Source organism: Neovison vison, chromosome 4 (assembly GCF_020171115.1).
Source record: "Neovison vison isolate M4711 chromosome 4, ASM_NN_V1, whole genome shotgun sequence".
NCBI classification, from domain to species: Eukaryota; Metazoa; Chordata; class Mammalia; order Carnivora; family Mustelidae; genus Neogale; species Neogale vison.
In genome coordinates this window covers 60,510,699-60,536,296 of record NC_058094.1, presented here as the reverse complement: position 1 = coordinate 60,536,296, position 25,598 = coordinate 60,510,699, and the positions used below count along the sequence as shown (strand labels likewise).

The following is a 25,598-nucleotide window of genomic DNA, read 5'->3' as shown; positions in this document are numbered from 1 at the left end:
TCTGAGGGACTTTTTAAATTTTGGTTTTGGTAAAATTTTGACCAGTCCAGAAAATATGGGTATTTTCTAGTCAAACAAGTAAAGACCTCTTACAAATGTGAACAGAGAGTTTATTAATTGGTATAAAAGTTTTATGTAACATTAAAATTACCTTCAAAAATCTTGCTTTACAAATGTTAGAAATGGTCTTAAAATGTTAATACTGAACTTAGAGTTTAAGGTCCTAACCTCGAGGAGACTCAAATTTTTTATTACTCATCTCTGAAGCATCTACCATGAAAACAAATCTGACAGTTAAATGCGTGAGAAATACTGCTGCTCTCAGCATTAAATATTAGGGACTTTTTCAGGCCTATTAAGTTTGCTATTGTCATTCTTGTCATTACATGGAAGTACCAAGAAATATGTATTTTAGTAAATCATTTGTTAGTGAATAATACCTTATACAAATGAACCCGAAGAAGTTTAAATTTTAAACAGCAGTTCTCCAGAGAAAATGTCCTAAATTTAAAATTTGTTTCAGAATTGAAAAGGGCTTGGCTTTTCATAGCCAGGCCTTTCATCGAAGCTGAATCCCGGATGAGAAACTGAGAGCGGGCTCTGTGGCTGACCCGCAGAGTAACCCTTCCTTAAGCCACTTTGTCTCTGGCTCACTGGTTTTCCAATCATAAAATAAAGGACGAATACTTCTGTGTATCCTATGTGTGTGTGTTCATCACATTTGTAATAAAATCCACATCTTCCATAATTTATAACTGCCTGCCACCCAAACAAAAGAAAATATGCTGTAGAAAAAAAGTAGTAGGTTAAAAAAAAAAAAAAAGTAAGAAAAAAGTTTAGCTTAAACTTAAATCTGAAAGATCATTTTAGCTTCAAGTTGGAAGCCTTGGAAACAATCTTAGGTGCTAATGATGGCAAAATTTGCAAAATGAAAGCTTTGTTTCATTCATCGCTGCCAGAATTGTCTTCATGAAAATCATAGCATTGAAGGAATTTGTACTGACCTAGAATGAACATCGGATTGGTCTTGTCAATTAACCAAAGAAAATTTCTTCTTCAAAAAAGTATTTTTAACATAGCTGTTGGTTTTTCATTACAAAACGCTTACTAAATCTTAACTTCCTGTGGAGAATTATTTGTGAATGCTTTCTTTTGAAATTACTTGACAATTTATGGAATAATATATGGGAAATGTGTGTGAGAGAGTATACAGATATCCGTATACATTTTTTAAAGCGAGAAGTTTTTAAGAGATTACAGAACAGAAAGAAGGAATGCAAGATTCAAAACACGGGTGCCCTTGAATGACAACTACTCACCAGAAATCGGATCATATTGTTGTAATTTCATTGCAAACAGATGTCCATTCTGTGTTACATGGGCGACCTTCGAATGAGAGGACTCTGTAGAAGGCCAAGAACACAAAACCACAGGAACCTTTGGGGCGGGTCCTCAAGGTAGTAAAAATGAAGGTACTGGGGATCTGGAGAACTGGCCATGCATTTTCTTTCTCTGCTTCAGAGTGTAGCAATGACATGTGTTCAGGAACTGAGGCCAAATGGTTTTTGAAGTTTTATGAAGCACTGAACATAACATGGTAAGGTTTAGCATCTTTACAGACACATTCTGAACTATTTACATCGCAATCTATATAAAAATAAAACTGTGAACAGCTGGACAAGAGCACTGATCCACTCGCCGAACTTTTTTCCAGGTTCCTTGACACCGAGGATTGCCGATGGCTTGCCAATGGAGAGTCTGATTTCTGAAACGGTATTTTGGAAAATGTTAGTTATGCTGAAAGCAAACCAAAAAATTCTAATCTATAGAATCATAAATTGAGGTGTTTTGTTGTTCAAAGAATGATCACACCTGGAGTTTTGAAGTGCATTAAAAATTGAAATTGAAAAAAAAAATGATCACAAACTGAGTTTCCCTTCTTAGGGGCTCCATCAAAACAAATTACAAGTTAGTCTCTATTTGAGGATGCCTTCTTGTGGAGAGAGCAGTTTGAGGTTACTGTATTCATTTCTCCCACTTGATCCGAATATATGAAGTGTTACATAAAGGAAAGTGGCTCCCTGTTTCATGTATATTCAAATTAGAGGGGGCTGCCCAAATGAGCTCTTGTAATCCTGAACTCCTTGATTCCATAATGAAAAAACAGGAGAAGCAGGAAGAGCAAAGGCAGATTGTTCAATTTATTATTTTTATTATTTTATTTTTAAAGATTTTATTTATTTATTTGTCAGAGAGAGAGGGAGAGAGAGCAAGCACAGGCAGAGGCAGAGGGAGAAGCAGGCTCCCTGCCGAGCAAGGAGCCTGATGTGGGACTCGATCCCAGGACGCTGGGATCATGACCTGAGCCGAAGGCAGCTGCTTAACCAACTGAGCCACCCAGGCGTCCCTCAATTTATTATTTTTAAAGTTATTGGAACCTCAGCCAGGGTTTAAGGTGCTGAGTACAAATTCAATAATAAATTCATTTAAAGACAAAATGTGGATGAGAGATACAGAAAAATGTTAAGTCTAAAGATTGGTTTCTATTTGATAGGAATGTCTTACGTACTTTACTGTTCATGTGGTATACTCCTTACAAAGTTTATTAGGCACAAGTGACTGATAAACAAATTCAAGTTATTAAATATTAAAATGCACTAAGGGAATGACAACTAGCTGGAAAGGTCAGTATTTTACTTCCTAATCCGTATTTCTACCAGTTCCACCTAACATACTTAAAACCATAATCCATGTGTGACTGAAATTGGTGTTTGTCTAATAGCTGACAAGCATGAAGCCCTCTCTTAGGAAGAGTGTTATTACCAGATTTAACTGATAAATGAATACAGGATTGGAACAGATTTTTCAGGGTAAAAAAATGTTTTGAGGGTCAATTCTTTTGGACAATCTATAGATTTCTGTAGGTTTCTGATCCTGCAAAGCTGAGCCCACAACCATCTCAGTCATGGTTCTAGGATGCTCCCCCCCTCATTGGGCAGTGGTTCTGAAACAATGCTGTGGGAGTGAACCATCTGGGCAGAGGTCAGCAAACCACAACCCATGGGCCAAATCCAGCCCACCCTTTGTTTTTGTGTGGTCTGTGAGTTAAGAATGGTTTTTTGTTTCTTAAAGAAAATCGAAGGAAGAATATGTCATGACACATGAAAATTACATGAAATTCAAATATTAGTGTCCACAGATACAGTATTGTTAGGAAAAAGCCAAGTTCACCTCTTCACGCAGTGTCTGTGGCTGCTTTCATGCTATGATGGCAGAGTTGAGTAGTGAGACCATATAGCCCACAAAGAGGAAGAATCTACTATCTGCCAACTCCTGACCTAGAAGGTGGTTAAAAATCCACCCCCAGGGGCACCTGCGTGGCTCAGTCGGTTAAGCGTCAGCCTTCGGCTGTGGTCGTGATACCAGGGTCCTGGGATGGATTCCCACATCAGGCTCCTTGCTGAATGGGGAGCCTGCTTTTCCCTCTCCTCCCTGTCCATGCTCTATCTCTGTCTCTCTCTCAAATAAATAAAATCTTTAAAAAAAAAACAAAAAACAAAGATTCTGATTCACTTCATCTCAAGTGGGGCTCAGGAATCTGTGTGTTTGTGTGTGTGTGTGTATGTATGTGTATATATATATATATATATATATACATATATATGATCTTTTATTTATGAGAGAGAGACAGAGCACGAGCAGGGGGGAGGGGCAGAGGAAGAAGGAGAAGCAGATTGCTCCACTAAGCAGGGATCCCCGATGTGGGGCTTGATCCCAGGACCCTGAGCTCATGACCTGAGCTGAAGGCTGTCACTTAACCAACTGAGCCACCCAGGGGCCCGAGGAATCGGAAAATTTTAAGTCATCATCCCAAGAGGTTCTGATTCAAGCGGTTTTCAAAACACTGCTTTGGAGTGATCAGGTTTTCAATGGTCATTCGGGAGCATGATATGAACTCAACATCCAAATTTACCCAGTCATCTCCGCTATAGAGCCTCTGGGTCCCATCGTGTAAACTGGGTCCTGGATTCAGGACTTGCTAGACAGAGGATTCTCCTGACTTGGTGTTCTGACTCCCGACTCATGCCCTGATATGCTACATCATGGTCTGCTATTCAAGAGAGGACAGATGTGTGTCAACAGAAAATAAGGAAAGTCCTTTAGCCGATGTCTCTCCCTCACCCATCTGAGTCCAGGCCATCTCCGGAACAGCGAAGGCTCACAGAGTTCATGGCTGGGGGCTGACAATCGACGCACACTGTGTACCCCTCTCGGAGATACTGCATCCATCGAGTCAGGGGGCGGTTTTCCAGAGCGCAGTGAGGAGTCAGGGACTCCGTCTTGAACTCCATACAGTATCTAGAGCAAAAACACAGGGCACTTGCACGGGCTGTAATGAGAGAGAGCCTAAAGCCGTAAAAGGACTCAGGAAGCCCGCAACCCCCGAGGACACTGGACAGAGGGGAGGCGGTGCGCGCATCTTCGCAGCCTGGCCACCCTCGCAGGACGCCCTGTCAAGTTTCTCATTTGCGGAACCGTGACGATGGACGATGCCTGACGGGCAACTGCCGCGAGGCTTGGCGCTCTTCTCCCATCCATGATGGAACTACCTGGTCGACGTGAGTTGGCAGAAATCCGGGTAGCCTGTTCCTACCTCATCTGACAACCAAATTATGAATGAAAAGCACATTTCAGTAGGAAAATAGCCCTTAATAACTTTGCTGGTAAAGAAAATAGAGTAAGAACTTGCTTGAGACTGGAGTCTGAGACCATGTGAGCCCCTGGAGGGCTGGTCCTCAGTGCCCTGCCCAGCCCCCAAGACGTTCTGCCTCTCAGATGTTCCCAGGGGCCTGCCCCATGCTCCCCAACTCGCTCACCCGCGTAATCTGGGCTAATGATGAGTTGGGAACTTGAATCCAAGCATCAAAGTTCTACTGGGCCTCAGAGATAAAGAAAAATGGGAAGCTGGAGACATTTTTCTGTGACAGAAGCTAGTGTCACCTTACACTGAACTGTGGAAATCTCTAGCACCATAATTACTAGACTCTGAAGGCCCGGGGGGAGCATCCAGATGTGGGTGAATACTTTAGAGTCTTGTACTAAAAAGCAACATAATTTTAAAATTCTTCAGGGAAGTAAAACATAGTAAAACTCCTGCACGTTGTGTTTTGGTTCTCATTAAGCTCCAATAGACTAATTTCTTATCCCTAGAATTATGAGCTGTCCCAGGTTAGATGGAAAGCCATTGGAGGGTCTGCTTCCATGAGCTTTAACAGCAGTAGGCCAGTTTAGGTCCTGAGGTAGGAAATTCTATGGCGAAGCTTCAATCAACTTTAGCCAGACAGCTTAACCCAAACATCTCTTCATCATTTTCTCATTAAATTCTCCTCACAATGCCATGTGCTAGGCATTCATATTCTCATTTTTCAAGAAGAAAAACTGAGGTGGGACAACATATCCAAGGTCTTACGGCTAGTGTGTGGCAGCAGGGGGATCCGAACCGGCAGCTGCCTGGGGTCCTTCTGCGGACAGCTGAAGAGCCAACTTCAGGTAAGCATGGAGGTCCCCCCCAACCCAGTCTGTGCCTTCTGTCCTGACAGAAATCCTCAGAGCTCGCGTGTGGGCCACTTTCAAATTAGCCAAACACAGGTGGTGCTAGAGTCCATGTTCTCCTAATGACTCTAAGAGGAACATTCTGAGTACGACTGATAAAGTGATACCATCCTTTTACATAGCGGGTTTCCTGTTGAGGGGACCCTCAGAGACAAATCTTTGTGGCTGCACAAAAACAGGGAAGAAACAAGTAGGTCCCAGCTCTGTGGTAAAGAGTCACGTTTTACCCAAAGTCAACGAGCAAGTAACAGAAGAAACGCCACCACACTAAGACGAGCTTTGTGGGCTGACTTGGCCACGCCCCCTGGAAAAGCATACATTGAAAAAACCAAACCATACAAAACAAAAACACCAAATTACCCAGTGTCCTCTGTGTCTGTAGACCACCGTGGAGACGCGGCTTGTCTTGTTCTCTCCTTGTTGAACGCAGAGGTAGTTATAAAGGCAGGGACTAGGAAAGAGAGAAGAGCGTTGGACACATGCAGCCTAAAGTACTCGCAGTGACCTTTCCCAACCGTGGTGTCGATCCTGTCTCGAGCCCCCCAACCCTGAGTGCAACGGGCCGTGGTACACCCCCTGGTATGGGACGGGGCCAAGTTACCGTGTCCCCAGAACCCAGTTCGAAGAAGATTTGTGTGCATGCCGATGGACGGGGAGAACTAACTGCAGGCCTCTGACAGGTGGGCTTGTCCTTGGTAATAAGTTGACACTGTGTGAAGGGGGAGGATGGGGGGCCCGGAATAAAAACCAAGAGGAAGTAGTGAAGATGCAGGGAAGTCGGGGGGGGGGGAGGGAATGGAAAAAGGAGAGATGGTTTTTTTCTTTTTCATTTTTTAAAAGAATGTATTTATTTACTTGACAGAGACAGCGAGAGGGGGATCATAAGCAGAGGGGGTGGGAGAGGGAGAAGCAGGCCTGCCACTGAGCAGGGAGCCTAACGCAGGGCTCGATTCCAGGACCCTGGGACCTTGACTCCAGCCACAGGCAGAAGCTTAATGACTGAGCCACCCAGATGCCTCGGGAGAGAAGGTTTTTAAAGATGAACGGAAGAGAAATAGAAGGAAGAAGGGAAAAACAGGAAGAATAAAGTAAAAGAATAGGAGGGAGAAAGTACAGAGGAAGAAGACAAAAGAGAGGGAAATGGGGATGTAAGGAGAAAAAACAAAACAAAACAAAACAACACCAGAGAGAGAGGAAATGTAAAAAGGAGAAAACTGAAGTACCAAGGAAGGTGGTGCGAGTCCCCCCACCCCTCCCAGGTCCTCAACACCCCAGCCCGGAAGCTTCCCTGACTGCCATGTGGCCTCAGGGTGACTGCCTGGTGCCGGCCAGCACAGAATCCCCCCCACCACCCTGCGCCAACCCTCAGCCTCGGGGAAGGAGTCAGTTTGGTCCTGTCCTCCCTGTCCCCAGCCCCAGTCCCAACTCCAAAGCTCCGGACCAGACAGAAGAAAGGGAGCCAGGAATCCCCCATCTGTGCTCTCTTTTTCACTGACTTTGTTTGTGTGTCTCCTTCCTGTTTGCCGCTAAGTGTGGGGGTGTGGGGAGGCATCTGATGCTAGATACGGTACAGCGCCTGGAGATGACCTCCCAGTGTGGTCTGCTGTCAGCTCAAGGAAGGCAGGGTTTTGCCCTGGTCATCACCGTGGCCCTCACACGTTGGCACACGCAGTAAGCTCATAGGCAATGTATGGCGGTTCACTGAGGTCACGGAATTGCCACCAAGCCACACGGGTCCTACCTCTCTGTGGTCTTCTGTTCCCACACTGAGCCCTGTGGCTGAGACGGCTCAGCCATCCTTCCTTCCTTCCATTCCAGAAACTGGACCGTCCCAGGAAGGGTAGGGACCAGCGGATGTTGGCTTGTGCGCTGCCCACGCCATCATGCACGTGAGCAAAGTGGCCAGAGGACCACCAAGCAGATGGGTCGAGCCTACGCGTTCATTTGATCCGGCTGTTTACTGGCTCTTTACGGCCACAAGATGGCAGCCCGAATTCTTTTTTAGATTTTCTCAGGGACGCCTTTTTGCTAGGACCCAGGGAATGGAAGACCCGAGTGGCTGAAAAACAGGTGGCCACCTGCTCCTGCGAGTTGCAGGAATCCTTCTTGTCCTACATGGTTTGGTGCTTAGTCTCTTCGGTGTCAGAATTACTCACATCCAGCATAAGGGTCGAGGCCGCGAGACTCTTTCTTGCTGCACTCACACGTTTAATCGTTTTCCAGAGAACATGCCATTCCTTCTAAATGGGACTGGTAGCTTTGGGACCTCCCAAACCCGTAGACAGAATCAGAAAGAACGAGGGAGCACATATATGTTAGGAACTCGCTGTTTTCTCTTAGCTCTGATTCTCAGGAACACAAACGTCGAGGGGATTTGAGCTTTCCCACGTATTTGTCTCCATTCCTGTTCTTCTGACACATTTAGGAATTCATTCAGTACCTGAAGAATACAGTTGCCCCTCAGTCCACATGGCGTCAGACCAGCCAAACTATGAAATTTTCAGGATGTGTTTCTTTAGCTCAAAACATGTATCTGATCTCCTTATTTGTACCGCATATATCATCACAGAAGTTCAAAGGCAATGCACTTAGTACAGAGCTTGGGGCGGGGAAGGGAAATGAGGTTAGGAGGGAAAGGGCAGTATATGACTGTAATATCTGACATAAAATCCTCAGAAAAAGTTCAATAATAAGCTCTATAGTAATAATAATATAATATAATTATAATATAAATATATATTATATAATAATATAATTATATTATAATATATAATATAATATAATATAATAATAATGAAAACTAACAATGATACACTTCTAAGTTTCCAGGCATAATGCTGAGCACCTTTCACGTGTGAATGCATTTAATTCTTACAACAACCCTCTGGGATAGGAACTATTATTTCCCCATTCTACAGATGAGGAAATTGTGGTACAGAGAGGTTAAAAAACAGGTTCAAGTCTCCCATCTAAACACAGCGGTGTTGGGGCGCCTGGGTGGCTCAGTGGGTTAAGCCGCTGCCTTCGGCTCAGGTCATGATCTCAGGGTCCTGGGATCGAGTCCTGCATTGGGCTCTCTGCTCGGCAGGGAGCCTGCTTCCCTCTCTCTCTCTCTCTGCCTGCCTCTCTGTCTACTTGTGATTTCTCTCTGTCAAATTAATAAATAAAATCTTTAAAAATAAAAAAAATAAAATAAACACAGCGGTGTTAGGCGTTATCTCTAAAACCATGCGCCTCAACTGCCTGGAGACTCTTGCAAAGTGAACCACAATGCTTCATTGTTTTACGCAGCATATTTCCTATAGATTGCTTAAGTGCTGTTTTATTTTCATTTTCTGGTCCTACTGTGTCCCTAATATAACTTAACTTTAAAAGAATAAAAGGGAGGGGCACCTGGGTGGCTCAGTGGGTTAAAGCCTCTGCCTTCGGCTCAGGTCATGATCTCAGGGTCCTGGGATCGAGCCCCACATCGGGCTCTCTGCTTGGCAGGGAGCCTGCTTCCCCCTCTCTCTCTGCCTGCCTCTCTGCCTACTTGTGATCTCTCTGTGTGTCAAATAAATAATATAAATCTTTTAAAAAATTTAAAAAAATAATAAAAGGGACATCATGAGGTCTCTACCCAGGAGTCCTTTTAGGCACCCCTACCCCGGGAGAGGGGGAGGGCTGGGATGGGGCCTGGGGTCCCCAGGGTAGGGCGGCTGCTCACGGTGGGCACAGAGGAATGCCTGTTAGGACAGCGCCTTGTATGCTTCCAGCCTGCTTCTTTACAAAGTACCTTCTCATCGTCTGTGACTGGTCTCCACAAAAACTTTGTGAAGAAGTACCCTGATGATATGTTCTCAGAAAACTGAGGCTCAAAGACATTAAAGGAAGGGAAATTAAAAAAAAAAAAAAAAGATTAAAGAAAGGGGAAATTCACAGTAAATGATGAAGCAAGGACCCCAACACAAAAGACTGCTTCTGGTTTTTCGATCTACTCTCCACATTCAGCGTCAAGCCTCTGCAGGTAGGACCGATCCTAAAAGCCAGCTAGCAACCCTGGGCCTTGTGTCTTCTGTGTCCTGCCCCCTTTTGCTCTGGCTTGGCTCGGTGGCACATTTCTTCTGAGAGGAGGCACTTCCTCCTTGAACGAGTCTTCAGAAACTAGACCAGCAGCCAGATGGCCTGGGGGTCTCTGAGCCAGCGTGACTTTTTAATATCTCCCCCAAATTTAATTTCCATTACTTAAGAGTGGTAAGTAATTTAGAATTATTTTTGCCTTCAGTCCCACTGCTGCTTATGTGTGGAAGAACATAGTCGGGTGCCCGGGGACAAAGGCTCACAATAAAAGCCAGTTCCCCCGCCTTCCCTCTTCCTGGCAACAATATCCAGATGTAATAGATTCTTTTTTAAGAGACCATTTGCCAACTTTCCTGGCGTCCTATCAGCCTGGCATTGTTCGGTTTTACAACAACTCCACTTCTAAAAGCGTGGCACCGTGCATACTTACTTTGAACATGAAAGTAAATTGAGTGTGCTTAGGGAATTTCATAAAAAGTTCTCTGGCACAACGGGGTGTTACCAAGGCAGGCTCAGAACCACTGTTCTGTAGATACAGTGTAAAAGGGAACAGAATGAAAATGTGACAAATGATACCAGCCCAGAAGCATACAGTTTATGATACACATCAATCTCCTTTTAGGAGGGCTCAGGATGTACAACTAATACAATAACAGGGCTTTTGGGGCTTGTTTTTGCAGTAAGCATAGAGTTAAGATCTGCATTAAAGGAAATGCAAAAAATTCAATAGCTACTTTATCGTTAATAAAAGAGCGTCAGTGATCCTGTTTCATTCACGGGTCTCACAGAGCCTTTCTATTTCTACTTAGTTACCGGAACCTGGAACTGCGATTTTAGCTCTAATGATAACAAGAGCAACAAAGCAAGATCAAGACCGAAAATCCCACAGGATTTAAAGGCTGAGATCCAGGGTTGGATTCTGGAAGTCCTTTACAAATGCTGTCACCTGGGGTGCCTGGGTGGCTCAGTAGGTTAAGCGGCTGCCTTCAGCTCAGGTCATGATCCCACGGTCCTGGGATCGAGCCCCACGTCAGGCTATCTGCTCAGCGGTGAGCTTGTTTCTCCCTCTCCCTGCCTCTCTACCGACTTGTGTTCTGTCAAATAAATAAATAAAATCTTAAAAACACAAAAACAAATGCTGTCACCTTCCTGAGCTCCAATGTCCTCTGGGTTTCAAGGATAATGAGTCAGTCCCCTTTTCCAGGTAAGCAGGATACTGGCCCCTCAAAGATTTCCACATCCTAATCCCCAGGACCTGTGAATATGTTATTTCATAAGGAAGAATTAAAGTTGCAGATGGAATGAAGGTTGCTGCTCAGTTGGCCTTAAAATGGGGAGACGATCCTGGCTTTTCTCGGTGGACTGAGTATAATCACGTCCTTCAAAGAGGAAGAGGAAGGTATTACCACAGAAGAAAGCAGAGATGCAATGTAGCTGGATGTGAAAAGGGAGGAGGGGCCATGAGGAGAGAAACTGTGACCCTCTTTGGATGATGGAAAGGGCAGGGAACTGGATTCTCCCCTTCCCAAGCCTCCCCAAAAGCAATGCAGCCCTGCCAACACCCTGATTTTAGCCCAGGGATACCTGGGTTGCACTTCTATCCCACAGAACCCCAAGATAATAAATTTGAGTTGTTTTCAGCTACAACATTTGGGGTCATTTGCGACAGTAGCCATAGGAAGTGAATACGCTGTCCTATAGGATGGTTATGAGCACCGAGTCAATAATGTTGGTCAAAGCTCTCCACTCCGCAGCAGCGAGGGACTGCTCAGCCATGCACCCAAGTCTCCTGCTCGGGAAATAGAAGTCTAGTGGAGCCGGGAGGTGGTCACCGGTGACCACGCAGCCGGACTGAGAGCCCCCAGCGGAAGAGGGGGCCCCTTCTCCATGCTTCCACACCAATCCGCTCGCTCCTCACCCTGAGCTGGAATTAGCCGATGGGCTCGGTACTCGAGTTTGTATCTCCAGAACCCAGCATAGCGCTGGCTATCGAAGATGCTCAGTGAACCTTAAATGAATGACCCATGTCAATGAATGTGTGGGAACTGCGGTAACACGGGTGAGACAGGGCTCAGGGCAATCCACCATGTCCCTACTCTCATTTCCCTTTTGTTGTCCATCGTTTTCCCAGGTGTCTTCCACAGAACACTAGTGACTCAGTGTGATCCCCTGGGAAAATGGTCATTTAATCAAGTAAGGTGGGAAAGCATCCCATATCCTATCTCTCGCTTGTCGAATGAAAACGCGTATCAGCATATTAAAGCCTCTGAGAAGGTCTTCCTTAGAGAAGATAGTCTGATTTAACCCATGTTTTCCTGACTAAAGCCCTGTTTTGCATTTGGGAGCTTCTGCCCTCGGGAAAGTGGCATGTGAGGGATCCAGCTATGAGTCGAGGCTGAGGGGAAGACGGGGCATCCACACCCAAGCTAGAGCAGTTCTGGAGCTTTGGTGAGCAGCAGAGTCCCCTGGACGCCTGGATACAAGCCCAGTGCTAAACCCAGCACCAGCGAATCCGATCTCGTGGGTCTGGGTGGGGCCCGAGGAACTTGGTTTTCTAACAATTTCCCAGCTGAGGACAACGCTGCTGGCCGGGGACCACCATTTAGGAACCACCAGACTGGAATATTCGAGGGGTCCTATCTTCTCTGACCAGCTTGTGACAGCAGTCATCATTTCCACGGCATTACCACAGCAGAGTGCATCTCAGGAACCGAAATCAGGGCTGCAAATGCTGGTGCCCAGTCCCCAAGGAGAGATTTCTCCTCTCTCCCCAAACTGGATTTTACCCAACCTTATTAGGAGAGGTGAGGCTGAGTACAGATCTCTCCTGGCGTTATTGCTGAGTCACTAACACCTTGTGGAGAGTCGCCTATGAAGACTGCTGCCTTATGTGGAGTTTGGTGGGAGGGGTGGGTGAGAGGGGTCATTTAGGAACAGGAGGACAGGTGGAGGAGGACAGGCCCAGGGGGTTTGCCCAGAGGAGAGAGGACAGCTCCAGGCAGAGACCAGAACCCTAGCTGGGGTGGGCGAGGGTGTGTGGGGGGGTGGGGGGCAGAGTGTATGGGGTGGGGGGGGTATATGGGGTGTAGGTGTATGGGGTGTAGGGTGTGGGCCCAGTGCTCTCTGGTGTCCTTGGCCCATGTTCCATAGCATTCCCTCATTGACCTTCCTGTCCCTTTTCCTGCGACCTCCATTAGGCTATTATAAAGAGATACCCGGACTGCAAAGCGGGTCTGTGACAGCCTGGAGTAGCACTGAAGAGTCAAATGTACTTAAGAAGGACCTTCTAGCAGCCAGACCCCATAGGTGAGCAAAGGAGCTGCTTCCTGATGGATCAACTATAGGTTTTAAGAGTCATCCAAAAAATCAGTAATGGCCTCCAGCGACTTCGTCCCCAATAGCCTTTTTGTTGTGCTCTGTTGAGGACATGAGCTGACCGTGGTTTTGTTCCACGACTGTTTCTGTGAGCACTGAATTATTTCCCTGGGAGCCCACAAGACTCCCTGCCCCCTCAGCCCTTCCGTTAGCCATGCCCCTAAGACAGCCACAGTTTCAAATCCTAGATCAGACCACATGAGAAAATGCTACAGTGGCTCTCCAGGGTTTGTAAGATAAAGACCAATATCCTAAACAGAGAGCGGGAGCTGCTTCCCCTCTCAATGCCAGCCCCACTCTCTGCGCTCCCCAGATGCTAGCCTTCCTTCAACCTCTCAAAGGGGCCTTTGCTTCCCCACCATTAGAGAGATGAGTCAAAGACAGTCTCTAGGTCATTGACTTCCCCCACAGCAGGCTGACAACTGTTAGCTCCAAAGCCCACTGGCAGCAAACTCAAATTTTTATGCACCCAAATTGTTCTCTTTTTTTTTAAAGATTCATTTGTTTATTTTGAGAGAGAGAGTGTGTGTGTGCTTGAGTGAGCATGGGGGGAGGGGCAGAAGGAGAGAAAGTCTTAAGCAGACCACACGCCTTCCCCCTCATGAGCACAGAGCCCCATGGGGGACTTGATCTCACAACCCTGAGATCACGACCTGAGTGGAAACCAAGAGTCAGCCCCTCCAGCAACTGAGCCACCAAGACACCTCCCAAATGGTCTTAAAAATTGCCAAACAAGCATATTTTTAGCCATTTGGGCCCTGCCTGCTTTACCTACCCTGTGAAACTATACCTGGCACCTGCTGGCTATTGATGAGCTAAAAAGTCTGGGAGCTGTAAGACCCCAAGCTGCTACCACTCTTGGCCTTGGAAACTCTGACCCAGAGACTCCCAACTATGCTGCCTAGTTGCTATCCCCTAGACACATGGCTCCTGGAAGATTCCTCTCCTCTGCCTCTGGATGGTGAGGCCATAGCCTCCGGACTTCTCTTTCTCAACTCCATCCAAGCACCACCCAAAAAGGCTTATTAGGCATTACAGCCTCTTGTGGTCCTGTTTTTTCCACATCAACCCCAAATTCCTCGAACCTCTATACCTGACTACCTCGTTCATCATGCAAGTCTCTGGAAAATTCTACACTTCTCAGCCTTACCTGTCCCTCCTTAGAGAAGTCCCTTCCCTTCTCCACCCCTATGGCTCTCCTCCTCCCCCAAGACTGGGGGATATCAACTTATTACACACACTCATAGCTCCAAACAACTCACTTGTTCAGGCCCAGTTGCACCAAATTGCAGTGGTAATTTTCTGGGACCGATTTCCTAAGATCATCGATTATCAACCTCCCCATTCTCCCCCATCCACCCTCCATCTGTATGACAGCAGGCTCCCATCAGCTTATGTCACCAAGGCAACTCTGGCACCCAGCTCAGTGCCTGGCAACCAGTAGATGCTCAATAAATATTTGTGTATAGAACAAAAAAAAAGGTGGGGGGCAAAATGGCTTGACGGGTGTCATGCTGGCATAAAAATTTCCAGTTTCCTAGGAAAAACATATGGCCTTTATTATCCAGAGAAGTCAATGTTTTTGCTCTATCAGGTTCAACGTAGATCAACACCTAGGTGTTGGCCTTGATGCTTATTTCTTTGTGAGCTTTGTACAGCTCCTGACTCACCCATCGGTGGAATTCTGGCCCCTCCACCGGCCACTCCACAACCAGAATGATCTTTTCAAATCACAGATCTGATCACATCAGCCCCACTGCAGTCAGGTGAAGAGGAGGAGCAGGTGTTTTATGAAAATCATGTATCACTGCTTGGGAATTAATAATTTTTCTACTACCTTCCCACGTGTGTGGTGAGTCTTCCTGACTACACAGGCATTAAAGAAGCAAGATGAATAGTTACCTTATGGACATTTACTATCCGGTGTGAAATACTATCATCGTACCTATAGTCCTTTGCCGCCAGCTTGAGTTGGCTAAACACCCCCGAGGCACGGGCCCTTTCCACCAAGCGCAAGCACAGAAGCGGGGGCCACCCCGGGGTTAAGAACGCCCAGACCCAGAGGGCTGGAGCTGGGAGGCCCTGATGCCGCGGACACTCCTTTATCAAGCATTTCCTGAGCTTCCTGTCCGCTCTGGGCAGACCGGCCCATTCCACTCCCCCGCCGCGCGCACGGAACTTTCCCGGCTCAGCACAGGGCCTTTCAGGGGGTTGGAAGAGATGGAAAACCAGACAACAAAGGCGGCCGCGGTGAAACCCTCCGTACCGAAGGAGTGCCCGCAGTCCTGGCCCTGGGGCGTCGAGTAGTCCAGGCAGCCGGCTCTCTCCTCCAGGGGCGGGCAGGGCGCGCCGCCGTTCAGGGGCTCCTGCTGCACCGGGCGCCTCCGCACGCGGGCCGCGGGCTTGCACTGGTCGGCGCAGCCGCTCCAGGGGCTCCACTCCCCCACGATGCACGGGCGAGCTGAAAAACAGCGCGGCGCGTTGGGCAGCTCACCTGGGTAAACCCCGCCGCCTGCCAGGCCGCTCCCGCCAACATCAACAGTCGGGGTTAGCCCACGCACGCTGCGCTTTGACTGCGCCCTGCATGAGAGCGGGGGCACAGTCTCAGCAGGGCTCGGTGGGCAGGGACCCCCCCACCCCCACCCCACCCCGCTCAGCCCGGATGGGGTAGCTGATAACCCGTTTCTCCCTGAGCCAGACAGACTGCTCTTCTGGGGTCATGAAGGTGGGTGTCAGCCAGGGGCACAGCCCAGTTAAGAGAGTGACGCCTTTGGGTACTTCCTCATACTCTGTGGGCTTAGATAAGATCTTTGCTCTTTCATTTCCTTGATTTTAAGTTTATCCTGCCCTGCTCGGAACATTTTTATAATAGGTATTCATTGTGGAAAAACGTCAAGGGGAAAAAAAAAATGTAAAAGAAAATGCCCGTCACTTTTTATCCTCAAAGGTTGTCCCAGACCTGGTTAGGGCCACACTGAGGGACCTCTAGACTTGGGACTTCCTTCCGTTCTCCATTCTCATCCTCCACGGCTCTTAGGCCCCCTAGACCAGGAGAGCTGAAGTTCTCAGAAAGGCACCAGAGCCCACAGAGGGAAAGAGTACAAACGGTCAGGCATGAAGGGGCGGAGTCTGGGGCAAGAATTTGGCAATTCTCTGGCCATGACTGGAAAATCTCTGTGGTTGCATTTTTAACTTTCCCATTCAAAGTCCTAACAAACCTTTTAAAAGGACTATAATGAGTTTGTCAGTGGAATTATTTCAGGACTTGAGATTGTTTATAAGAACAAGAGTAAGAAAACAAAAGATGTGCCTCCGAACTAGAGGCCCAGATAATTCCCTTCCCACAAAATGCGATCCACTTTCTCTACCATCCTCATACTTTCCAGCTTACAGAGTCTTCACCAAGAAAGCACTCTAACCTCTCTGAAATCTCGACTTGGACTTCTGACAGCTTGTACTTGAAAACTCATTTGACCTCTCAGCACACTCTCTCTGGGGTTCATGGATTTTGGAAGACCCATCCTTTGGCAGCACGTAGCTCACCCTGATACGAAAAGGGTCCCACACAACCTAAACATCTGTCAGTAATTCAAAAACCTCAGACTGTCTTAAAACATGCTTTTATTAATCATCTAAAAACTCACAGGCATCCCACGTCTGGTAGGGAAGGAAGCAAGAGACTTGGAACCTGAGACTTGTCCCCTGTACCTGCCGCGCGCGCACATCCATTGGAAAATCAGTCACAGGCCACTTCCTGCTCTTGTCATTTCTTGTGGATCCCTCCCATTTTCATGATCTCAATTGGGCCCTAGAGCCAGAGGCACTGAAAGACGCTGCCTGCTGGGCTAGGAGCGGGCTGAGAAGTATGCATTCTGTCCTTAAGTCTTCAACAACTCTGTTACCTGAATCTCTTCATCCCTGAGCCTAGTTAGTCTGGCCCTGATGTGTTGACCTTGAACAACACTTACTAATACGCTTAAAAAAAACAAAATGGGACACTTATTTCATAGATCAACATTGGACACCACTCTGAAATACAGGTTTGCCATGGCATCAACTCAGAATGTAGTAATATGGCCTCGGTTTGAGTACACCTATCCATATGGTGAAAGATCATACTGGGGACAGTTTTCTGAGAGAATTTAGTTTCCCGGTATTTCTTCACCATTTGTGTCTCACGTGTAATGTTTATTTATTTTATTTGGTTTGCCCCCCAATGAACATCCTCAAATCACAGAATCACTGAATCAGTTGTTTTTCCTATCAGTTAATGTTTGACTTTGGAAAAAGCTATGTTTCATATTTTCCTCCTTTATTTAAGATTTTATTTATTTATTTGTCAGAGAGTGAGAGAGAGTGCACAAGCAGGCAGAGGCGCAGGCAGAGGCAGAGAGAGAAGCAGGCTCCCTGCTGAGCATGGAGCCCGATGTGGGACTCGATTCCTGGATGACCTGAGCCAAAGGCAGCAGCTTAACCGACTGAGCCACCCAGGCGTCCCTGTTTTATATTTTCAGTCCATGACTTTTTTAACAGCCTCATAAAGAAAATCAAGAAAGTTCTGGGTCCTGAGCGTCATCTCGACGGCTTCATTATAAAACAAAATGAAAAAAAGTTCACGTAGAATTATACAAATATAAGGGGATTCCACAAAATATTTTGAGTCAGAAGGCAAATCTGAGGTACTTATTCCTATTCTGCACAAAAGATTAAATTCATGATTAACTTGCGAACTTCTAATTGTTTGCAGTGCAATTCGTCATAGATCACAAGAGATCTTTGGCCGCAGAGGCCAGGGGAAGTACAGGAACTTCTGACAAATTTATCAGCTCAAGTCATATATTACAGCTGCATGACACACATTTCCTTCGAATTATTCCATTAATATTCACATCTATAGCCAGTGTGTCAAAATATTCTTTCTTAAAATCTGACTTTCTCAATCTTCACGTTTCCCTAGTTATCATTGGAGGCCAGTAGACCTACTGAGCAACGTGATCATTCCTGACTCCAAGCTTGTCACAGTTTCCCAACGTCCTAATGGTAGGATATAATGACATCATCCCACCCCTTTTAGAAAAAAAAAGAAGCTTAGGTTTAACGGATGCCAGGATGCTCCATGAATAGCGGTTTTCTTTTTTCCTGTTTAAACTTAATGTAATATTCAGGTGGAGTTTCCCAGAAGCAGACTCTGGGACGTGGATTTCTTTCTTTCTTCCTTCCTTTTTTTTTTTTTTGAAAGATTTTTATTTATTTAATTGACAGAGACACAGCAAGAGAGGGAACACAAGCAGGGGGAGTGGGAGAGGGAGAAGCAGACTTCCCTCGGAGCAGGGAGCCCAATGTGGTACTCCATCCCAAGACCTGGGAACATGACCTGAGCCAAAGGCAGAGGCTTTATGACAGAGCCACCCAGATACCCCTGAGATATGGATTTCAGTGCAAGTAATTTATTTGGGAGGTGGTCCCAACAAGTATAATAAGAGCAGAGACAGAGACGTAGACACAGAAGAGAACATAAACATAGATCCCTAAGTTCCTGCTTTAGGCCCACTGGGCATGTCTGGCTCTCCACTCACTAGGACATGAGATAATGGATAGATGAAGAGGACAAGGAAATATCAAGTCCTTTCTGAAGTTCTGGCTAGACCCCGTTCCTCAGCAACTTTCTGGTTATCATATGGGGTTTGTGGGGTTACCACACCCAAAAGGAGAATGGCCAACAAGGGGAAATAAGTCTTATATTTCAGTAGGGAATCTGCCCAAAGCAAGAATAGAGCCCATTTTCACATGTCCTCACAGGAATAGCCAGTCATATCCAAGTACAATTACCTTAAAAGATTTTACACTAAGCTTTAAAAATATAATAATAATCATAATAATAAATGGCTTTTAAACTCTCTCAATGCATTGCTGTTAAATTTGAAATAAAATCAAACTCAATAAATCAATAAATATTTGTCGAATGAATGAATGAATGAAATGTCATTGGACAAATTCCTCCTCCTTCCAAAACAAATTTTCTACATTGAAACAGATTTTGGTTTGCTCATATCATTAGTTAGAAGCCAAAGCACTAAGGCTCCAGAGTGGGAAAGGGAAGCCCGGTGAAGGACAGGAGCAAAATCAGAAAATCCCAGAGCCAAAAGTATGGGAATTCTTGATTTTTTTTTTTTAATTTATTTGACAGAGAGAAATCACAAGTAGGAAGAGAGGCAGGCAGAGAGAGAGGGGAGAAAGCAGGTTCCCTGCGGAGCAGAGAGCCCGACGTGGGGCTCGATCCCAGAACCCTGGGATCATGACCTGAGCCGAAGGCAGAGGCTTTAACCCACTGAGCCACCCAAGCGCCCCTATGGGAATTCTTAACCTGGGCGAGAGCTGTCTGTGCTCTCCGGGCAACGGTGGCCCCAAGGAGTGTCCTGGGAAGGGCCATGGCTTTCTGTGCCTTCAGGTTACATAGATCCCAGCTTCTCCTGGCAGCCACAAATCCCTCAGATGCTTTTAAGTCCATTTATAGCTCCTGGCAGTACCGCATCTCGAAAATAACAAGCTCCTTTCATTTTATTATCAGTGGTATGGAGCAGTATTTCCTCTTATTTGATCCAAATTTCCCTCACTCAAGAATTTCAGAATACGGTGGGGAAAAAAAAAATCTATGTTTATCTTAGCCGTGCAGCCCAGGGACTTAATGTCTCAGGAGGTCCCCTTCCTTCTCTGGCAGGGACCTTCAAGACTGACGACTCCAGCGAAGGGACCCATCTTTCTAGACCCCTCCTCCCCCACCTCAGAATTACCAGCGGGCCCTGTCCAGGTCCATTTGCAGCCTCTGTGAGGCAACCAGGGGCAACCAGAGCTAGACACTCTCAAGTCTTAGGTGCCAAAAGGTAACTAAAAAAAACCATCTTCTACTGTTTTGCTTGATGATCACACACACACACACACACACACACACACAGAGTAACAAACTGAGCTGACAGTCAGTCCTTCCTTTCATACATAGAGTTTGGGCTTTTTCTTCTTAACATAAAACCTTGCTCTCATGTTCATGCGCCGTCTCCTTGGCTAATCACAGATCTGGCCCTGCCTGCTTGGCTCTTTGCCGCCTTAAAGTTTAAGGCCACCCACGAGCAAGTGCTTTCCCTCTCATGGTTTTTGTTTTTAAGATTTTATTTATTTATTTGACAGAGAGAGACACAGTAAGATAGAGAGAGAGAGCGCGCGCACAAGCAGGGGGAGTGGGAGTAGGAGAGGGAGAAGCAGGCTTCTGGCTGAGCAGGGAGCCTGAGGTGGGGCTCGATCCCAGGACCCTGGGATCATGTCCCAAGCCCAAGGCAGACACTTAACAACTAAGCCACCAAGGCACTCTTCTCCCTCATGTCAAGTTCAAATAATCCTAAGTCATTGCTATGAAAGTATTCTTACATTTTACCCACAGTCTTAGCATTTACGAATAGATTTGATTCTTGAGATTCTGTGGAAGAAAAATAATTCACACACACACACACACACACACACACACACACACCCCTCATGGCAACATGATTTTAAATGTCATGGGCCTTTGTCTCTTTCCACAGGTATCCCCTTTTCTGAGAAATCTTGTCAAATCTTCTCTGAAGGTCAAGAGGGACCACATTGCCCAAGTGCCTATTTGCCGCCCCCTCCAAAAGCTCCAATAAAATGACCAAGTATTTTTTCCTCTTGGAAAATACAGGCCCCTCTGGTTGCTGCTGTTGTTGTTGTTGTTGTTGTTTTTCCTTTTGGGATATCAACCAGATAAGTTTATGAAATCTGAGAGAGAAATAAAAAGGTCTCCTTCATTAGAAAAAAACAGAAATTTATATACCAGGCAACCCCAGAGAAAAAAGGGCACATGTATCAAAAAGATAATTGTGCTTTTACTCAGTAGTCAGTGTCCAGGTGAGCTGTTCTCTTCTTTCTTGCATTTCTGTATTTTCCCAGTTTTCTGCAACACACATATTTTGCAGACAAGGGCGGCAAGGGTCATATTCGAAGGCACAGATGGTTAGAACCCAGCTGGTGGAGCTCTCTGCAGCCACAGATAACATCCCCTCAGTGGAAAGACTGCTCAGGTTGTTGAAACAAACATAATTCAGTGACACCACCATGGCCGTTGGGGATAGTAAGGAGGGGCAGGACACACTATTTTGCCTTTGAGAAGTATCAGCCAAAAGAGAGAGAAAGCTCACTCACTCTACCAGAATTGATCTGGGATGTGCCCTTCCAAGTACACAGCTTCTCATAAAGCCTCATTCCTCTGAGGGTCAAAACATAATGTTTAAGTGTGTGGGCTCTGGAATTAGAGTTCCTGGGTTCAAATCTCACTCCATCACAGGTTGGCTAACCATGACTTGGGACGGATTCCCCAACCTCCCAGTACTCTGATGACCATGGCAGTGAGTTGGGAGACCTAAGTAAGACTAGAGTTGTGAGGTGCCTGGCACCGAATGACTGTGGCGGAAGGGTTAACAACTTTACCCTCCTCCGCTGAATGCCCAGGGCTGCAGCCCAAGCCTGCAAAGTCAAGTCATGCTGAATGCTGGCGCCAGGCCCTGCTCATTTCTCCTCCAGAGACAAAGGCAGGGGAAGCCGCATGCTGCTCTCGACCTCTGTGGTTCCAGTAAAGCCTCAATGTTTCTAAATCAACGTACATGGTGGAGTTTCGGAGCCTGAATTTTCCAGTACATTTGTCCTTTCTCCGGCCAGGTATGCGGTCCGCAGATTTGGGCAAGTTAGTTTCCTAGATTCCCTGGGAAATCCAGAAGAAAAGACTGGGTCACACAGGCTACTCAACGTTTGCCCTGCTCCCCTCGGGTTCATTATTATTCTTTCCTGAATTTGTTCATCAAAAAATCTAGTGCCGCCTGCTGTTTCTACGATCTTAGAATGCAGACTTTAGGAACCCAGGTGATGAACTAGAGACTGGGGCATCTTGAGCCTGATAAGGAAGCCTTCTAAGAAGTTCTTTCAGAACAGGTTAACTTGGATCTGTCTCCTCCTGTACCACTCTCCATCTCTGGTCAGGCATAGTCAATGGAGAATTTCCTATTCCTTTTTTTTTGGGGGGGGGGTTGGAGATAGAGGTATATAATTGGTGTTGAAACTGATACCAACATCATAATGAGATTTTTCTGAGACTTGTTTCAGAACAGATACTTTGGGCAATTCAGTAATTCCACAAGTCCAATAACTTATTTTTATTTTTACAAAGTAAAAGATAAAAAGTCCTCTTCAGAAAAAGAAATTCCAGTATTTCATTTCTTAGCTACACACACACACACACACACACACAAAGTCTTCACAAAGAAGAAAAAATCAGAAGGAAGAGAGATAAGGCATTCTCAGTTCTCCTGACACAGCTCCATTTTTGGTTCCCATATAATGTCATTTCAGTCCAAAAGGTTTCAGATGGCATTGACAGGTAACATGACATTGGGTAAGGGGAAGAGATCCTAAGGGACAGAATGGTTCTATGTCTTTGGAGTGGCTGGTGGTCCCCGAGGTGCCGAATGTTGACATCTTTAGGAATCAGTAACAGCCATGCACAACAGATGTGGCAGATGGCAGCCCAAAACCGGGCCGCTGTGGGCCCAGACGTCACTGTGCTGCCCATTCACGTTAACAGACTGATGGGCGGGCCCTGGGACGGCCCCGCTCCCGCGGCTGTATGAGGCTCCTGTGAGGCCAGGACGCCTCTCCAGGGCTAAGGAGATGGAGCATCTTGGCTCCGCCGTGCCCCTTCTCACCCTCAGCCCTGCAGAGCAAGTGGGTTCAGCCTTCCAAGTGGCCAGCTTCCAGCTGTCTCTATTTTCTCCTCCCCTCCCCAGAAACTCCAGGCACAGAGGAGCATTTTGGTCCTGTGTCTGCCTCTGCTCAGGCCAGCGAGGGCCTTCGCTAACTCCCTGGGGAAGGGCAGTGAAGGCTGAATATGCTCCTTCTAAAATTCTTTGGGGGCTCCTTTCTTTTCCTGGTTTCGGTTTCCATGCCCACTGCTCACAGCTCTTCCTTCCTCAGGCGCCAAGATGCTGTGATTTCTTGGGGAGTCCCTCTCAGGATGGGCAGGTCATCGCTTCTCTGCTTCTCCTTACCCAACCCATCCCCGCTCCAAATGATAGGCTTTTCATTGGAATAGTTCTACCGCCTGTACTGAAAAGACAGGATTTCTTTGTGACCAAATAAAGACTTTGAGGATTCTGCCACCCCTCACAGCTTTGCAAGGCCTCCCTGGAAAGCCCGTTCTTCTCACGACACTAGGCTGTCCTACTGAGCCTCTTCCATGCCTGAATCTCTCCGTATCCAGCTGGGTTTGCCGCCTGTCCTGCCTTGGGGCCGAGCCCAGTTCCTGGCACCAAAGGCAGACACCCACAGGTCTGTGGAGAAACCACCTGGTGCTTTCCCCGCGAGAATTCTCTTCCCCTTCTGGAGACTTCCTGCCCATTCTCCAGAACCAGGCTTGCACATTACTTCCTTCAGGAAGTCTTCCTTGAATCCCTTGGGTCTTCCGAGTTTTCGTTTCCTTGCCTCTGGGAGCCCTCATTTGGGCACTAAGCATATTGTAGGTGGTTTGCTGGTGTATTCCCCTGCTTGACCGTGAACCTGTAGGGAGCAGAGTCTGTGTCTTCCTCCTCTGTGTAAGCCCTGTGCTTCCCACAGGCGGGGGCACATTATCTGGTGTACAGGAATACAGGAGTCTACCTCTGATGGGCCTAGAGACTGGGCCCGAGGGCCGTTTGTCTCCTAAATAAGTGACTCTTCACCTTACTTGAGTAATAAAATACCCTGGCCTTGAAGCAGGAAAGGGAGACAGGCTTATCAAAAAGAGGATGGATATTTGTAGGTTAATCATTAGCTTTCAAACAGGATAAAAAAAAGAAAATCTTCATGTTTTTCAATTGCGTTCTTTCGGGAGCAGGTCTGGGTGCTACCTTGCCTGGGGTGGTAGCCTCCTCTGGCTTCACAGAGGCAGAAGACCTGCTCCTTTCCACAGGACATCTGATTCACCAACTAATGACACAGACCTGCAGGTTATTTTCCCAAGAAGATGTGGAGGATAACAACCCGGGGATCCTTGAGGCCAAACCCTGACATATGTGAGACATTTGGGGTGAAGAGATGAGCAAGGTTACTCTTATTTCTGCAGCTGGCTTCTCTCAGGTAAACCTTGTTCTTTAGGACTTTTCATTTAGTTAAATCAACATCTATTGAGCCCTTGCCAGGGGCTGTGGCACTGTGGGAAATTGAGAAATGATAATGACTGACGCGGGGTGCCTGGGTGGCACCCAGACGTTAAGTGTCTGCCTTCAGCTCGGGTCATGATCCCAGGGTCCTGGGATCAAGCCCCACATCAGGCCCCCAGCTCAGCAGGAAGCCTGCTTCTCCCTTTCCCACTCCCCCTGCTTGTGTTCCCTCTCTCACTCTCTCTCAGTGTCAAATAAATAAAATCTTTTAGAAAGAAAGAAAGAAAGGAAGGAAGAAAGGAAGAAAAAATGACTGACCCTACGGGAAAGCCAACAGGGTTAAAACATAATGGAATCCCCAGATAAAAACCTTTATCATGCTATAGAGATAAAACTGAGTGCAAAGAGCTTATCAAACAACTCCTAGGAGAAAGAGGGCTGTACCACATGCTGGAGTCTAGAAATGAGGGCCGCTGTGATCCTCCAAAACTTGTTCTGCAGAAGTAAGTACCCTACGAGGGCAAGGCCTGGGCACCAAGTGGGGTAATTACACATCCCTTCTCTTTTCACCCCTCATAAGGCCCGGAAGATCCCTGAGGGTTCACAGAAGGAACGTGGTAGAGCCTGGGCCAGGGGTGTGCGCCACAAGCAGACATGCCACGTTTCCAGGTAGGAAGTTCCTGAACCGCACACACTTTGAGGAGAACGGATGACTCCAGCCCTTTCCATCCAGGCTTTCGTGGGGAGAGGTGCTTTAGGGTGCTATATCAAGACAGAGAGGGCTGAGGGATCCCTGGATGGAGGGGGCTGGAGGACCTTAGGATAGAGGAAGCTGGGTGGACCTGGATGGAGGGAGGGGTCTCGAGGACTCCAGGATGCGGGGAGCTGAATGCACCTGGGTGAAGAAGGCTGGCGGACCCTAGAATGGAGTGACGTGTACCTGGCTGGAGGGGGGAGAGGTAGGCCAGGATAGACGTCTGGACACGCCGGGATGGAAGGGGCTGGGGGATCCTGGCGCCTGAGCTGCGGTCCCTGGTGTGGGATCGTGTGTCCATTGGCTGCTGGCAAAGGGCCGGCGCCCCACCCTCGGCCCCGCCACCCACCTGGGCATGCCCTGGCGTAGTCGAAGCAGCAGTCCCCCGTGAGGCGGCAGGCTTGGTCGCAGAAACACGTCCCGTAAACCCTGTCCAACCTCCAGCCGCGCACGAAGCAGGCGGCGTCCCGGCCCGGGCAGCAGCGCCCCGCCTCGGCGCAGCCGGCCAGGGTCCCCGGCCACAGCCGCGCCAGCGCGCACAGCGCCAGCCACAGGGTCCTCATGGCCAGCGCTCCGGCGGTGCCTGCCACGGCGCAGACCTT

General features: G+C 47.2%; 1 protein-coding gene across 1 annotated transcript; it reads right to left on the bottom strand.

The window, feature by feature from the left end:
* SBSPON (somatomedin B and thrombospondin type 1 domain containing) lies at positions 1-25,598 on the bottom strand. Its single transcript, XM_044244464.1, has 5 exons — positions 25,346-25,598; positions 15,314-15,508; positions 5,974-6,064; positions 4,183-4,359; positions 1-1,765 (listed from the first exon to the last, which is right to left on the bottom strand). Exons 1-5 carry the CDS (start codon positions 25,557-25,559, stop codon positions 1,648-1,650), a joined length of 795 nt encoding a protein of 264 aa, XP_044100399.1. The 5' UTR covers positions 25,560-25,598; the 3' UTR covers positions 1-1,647.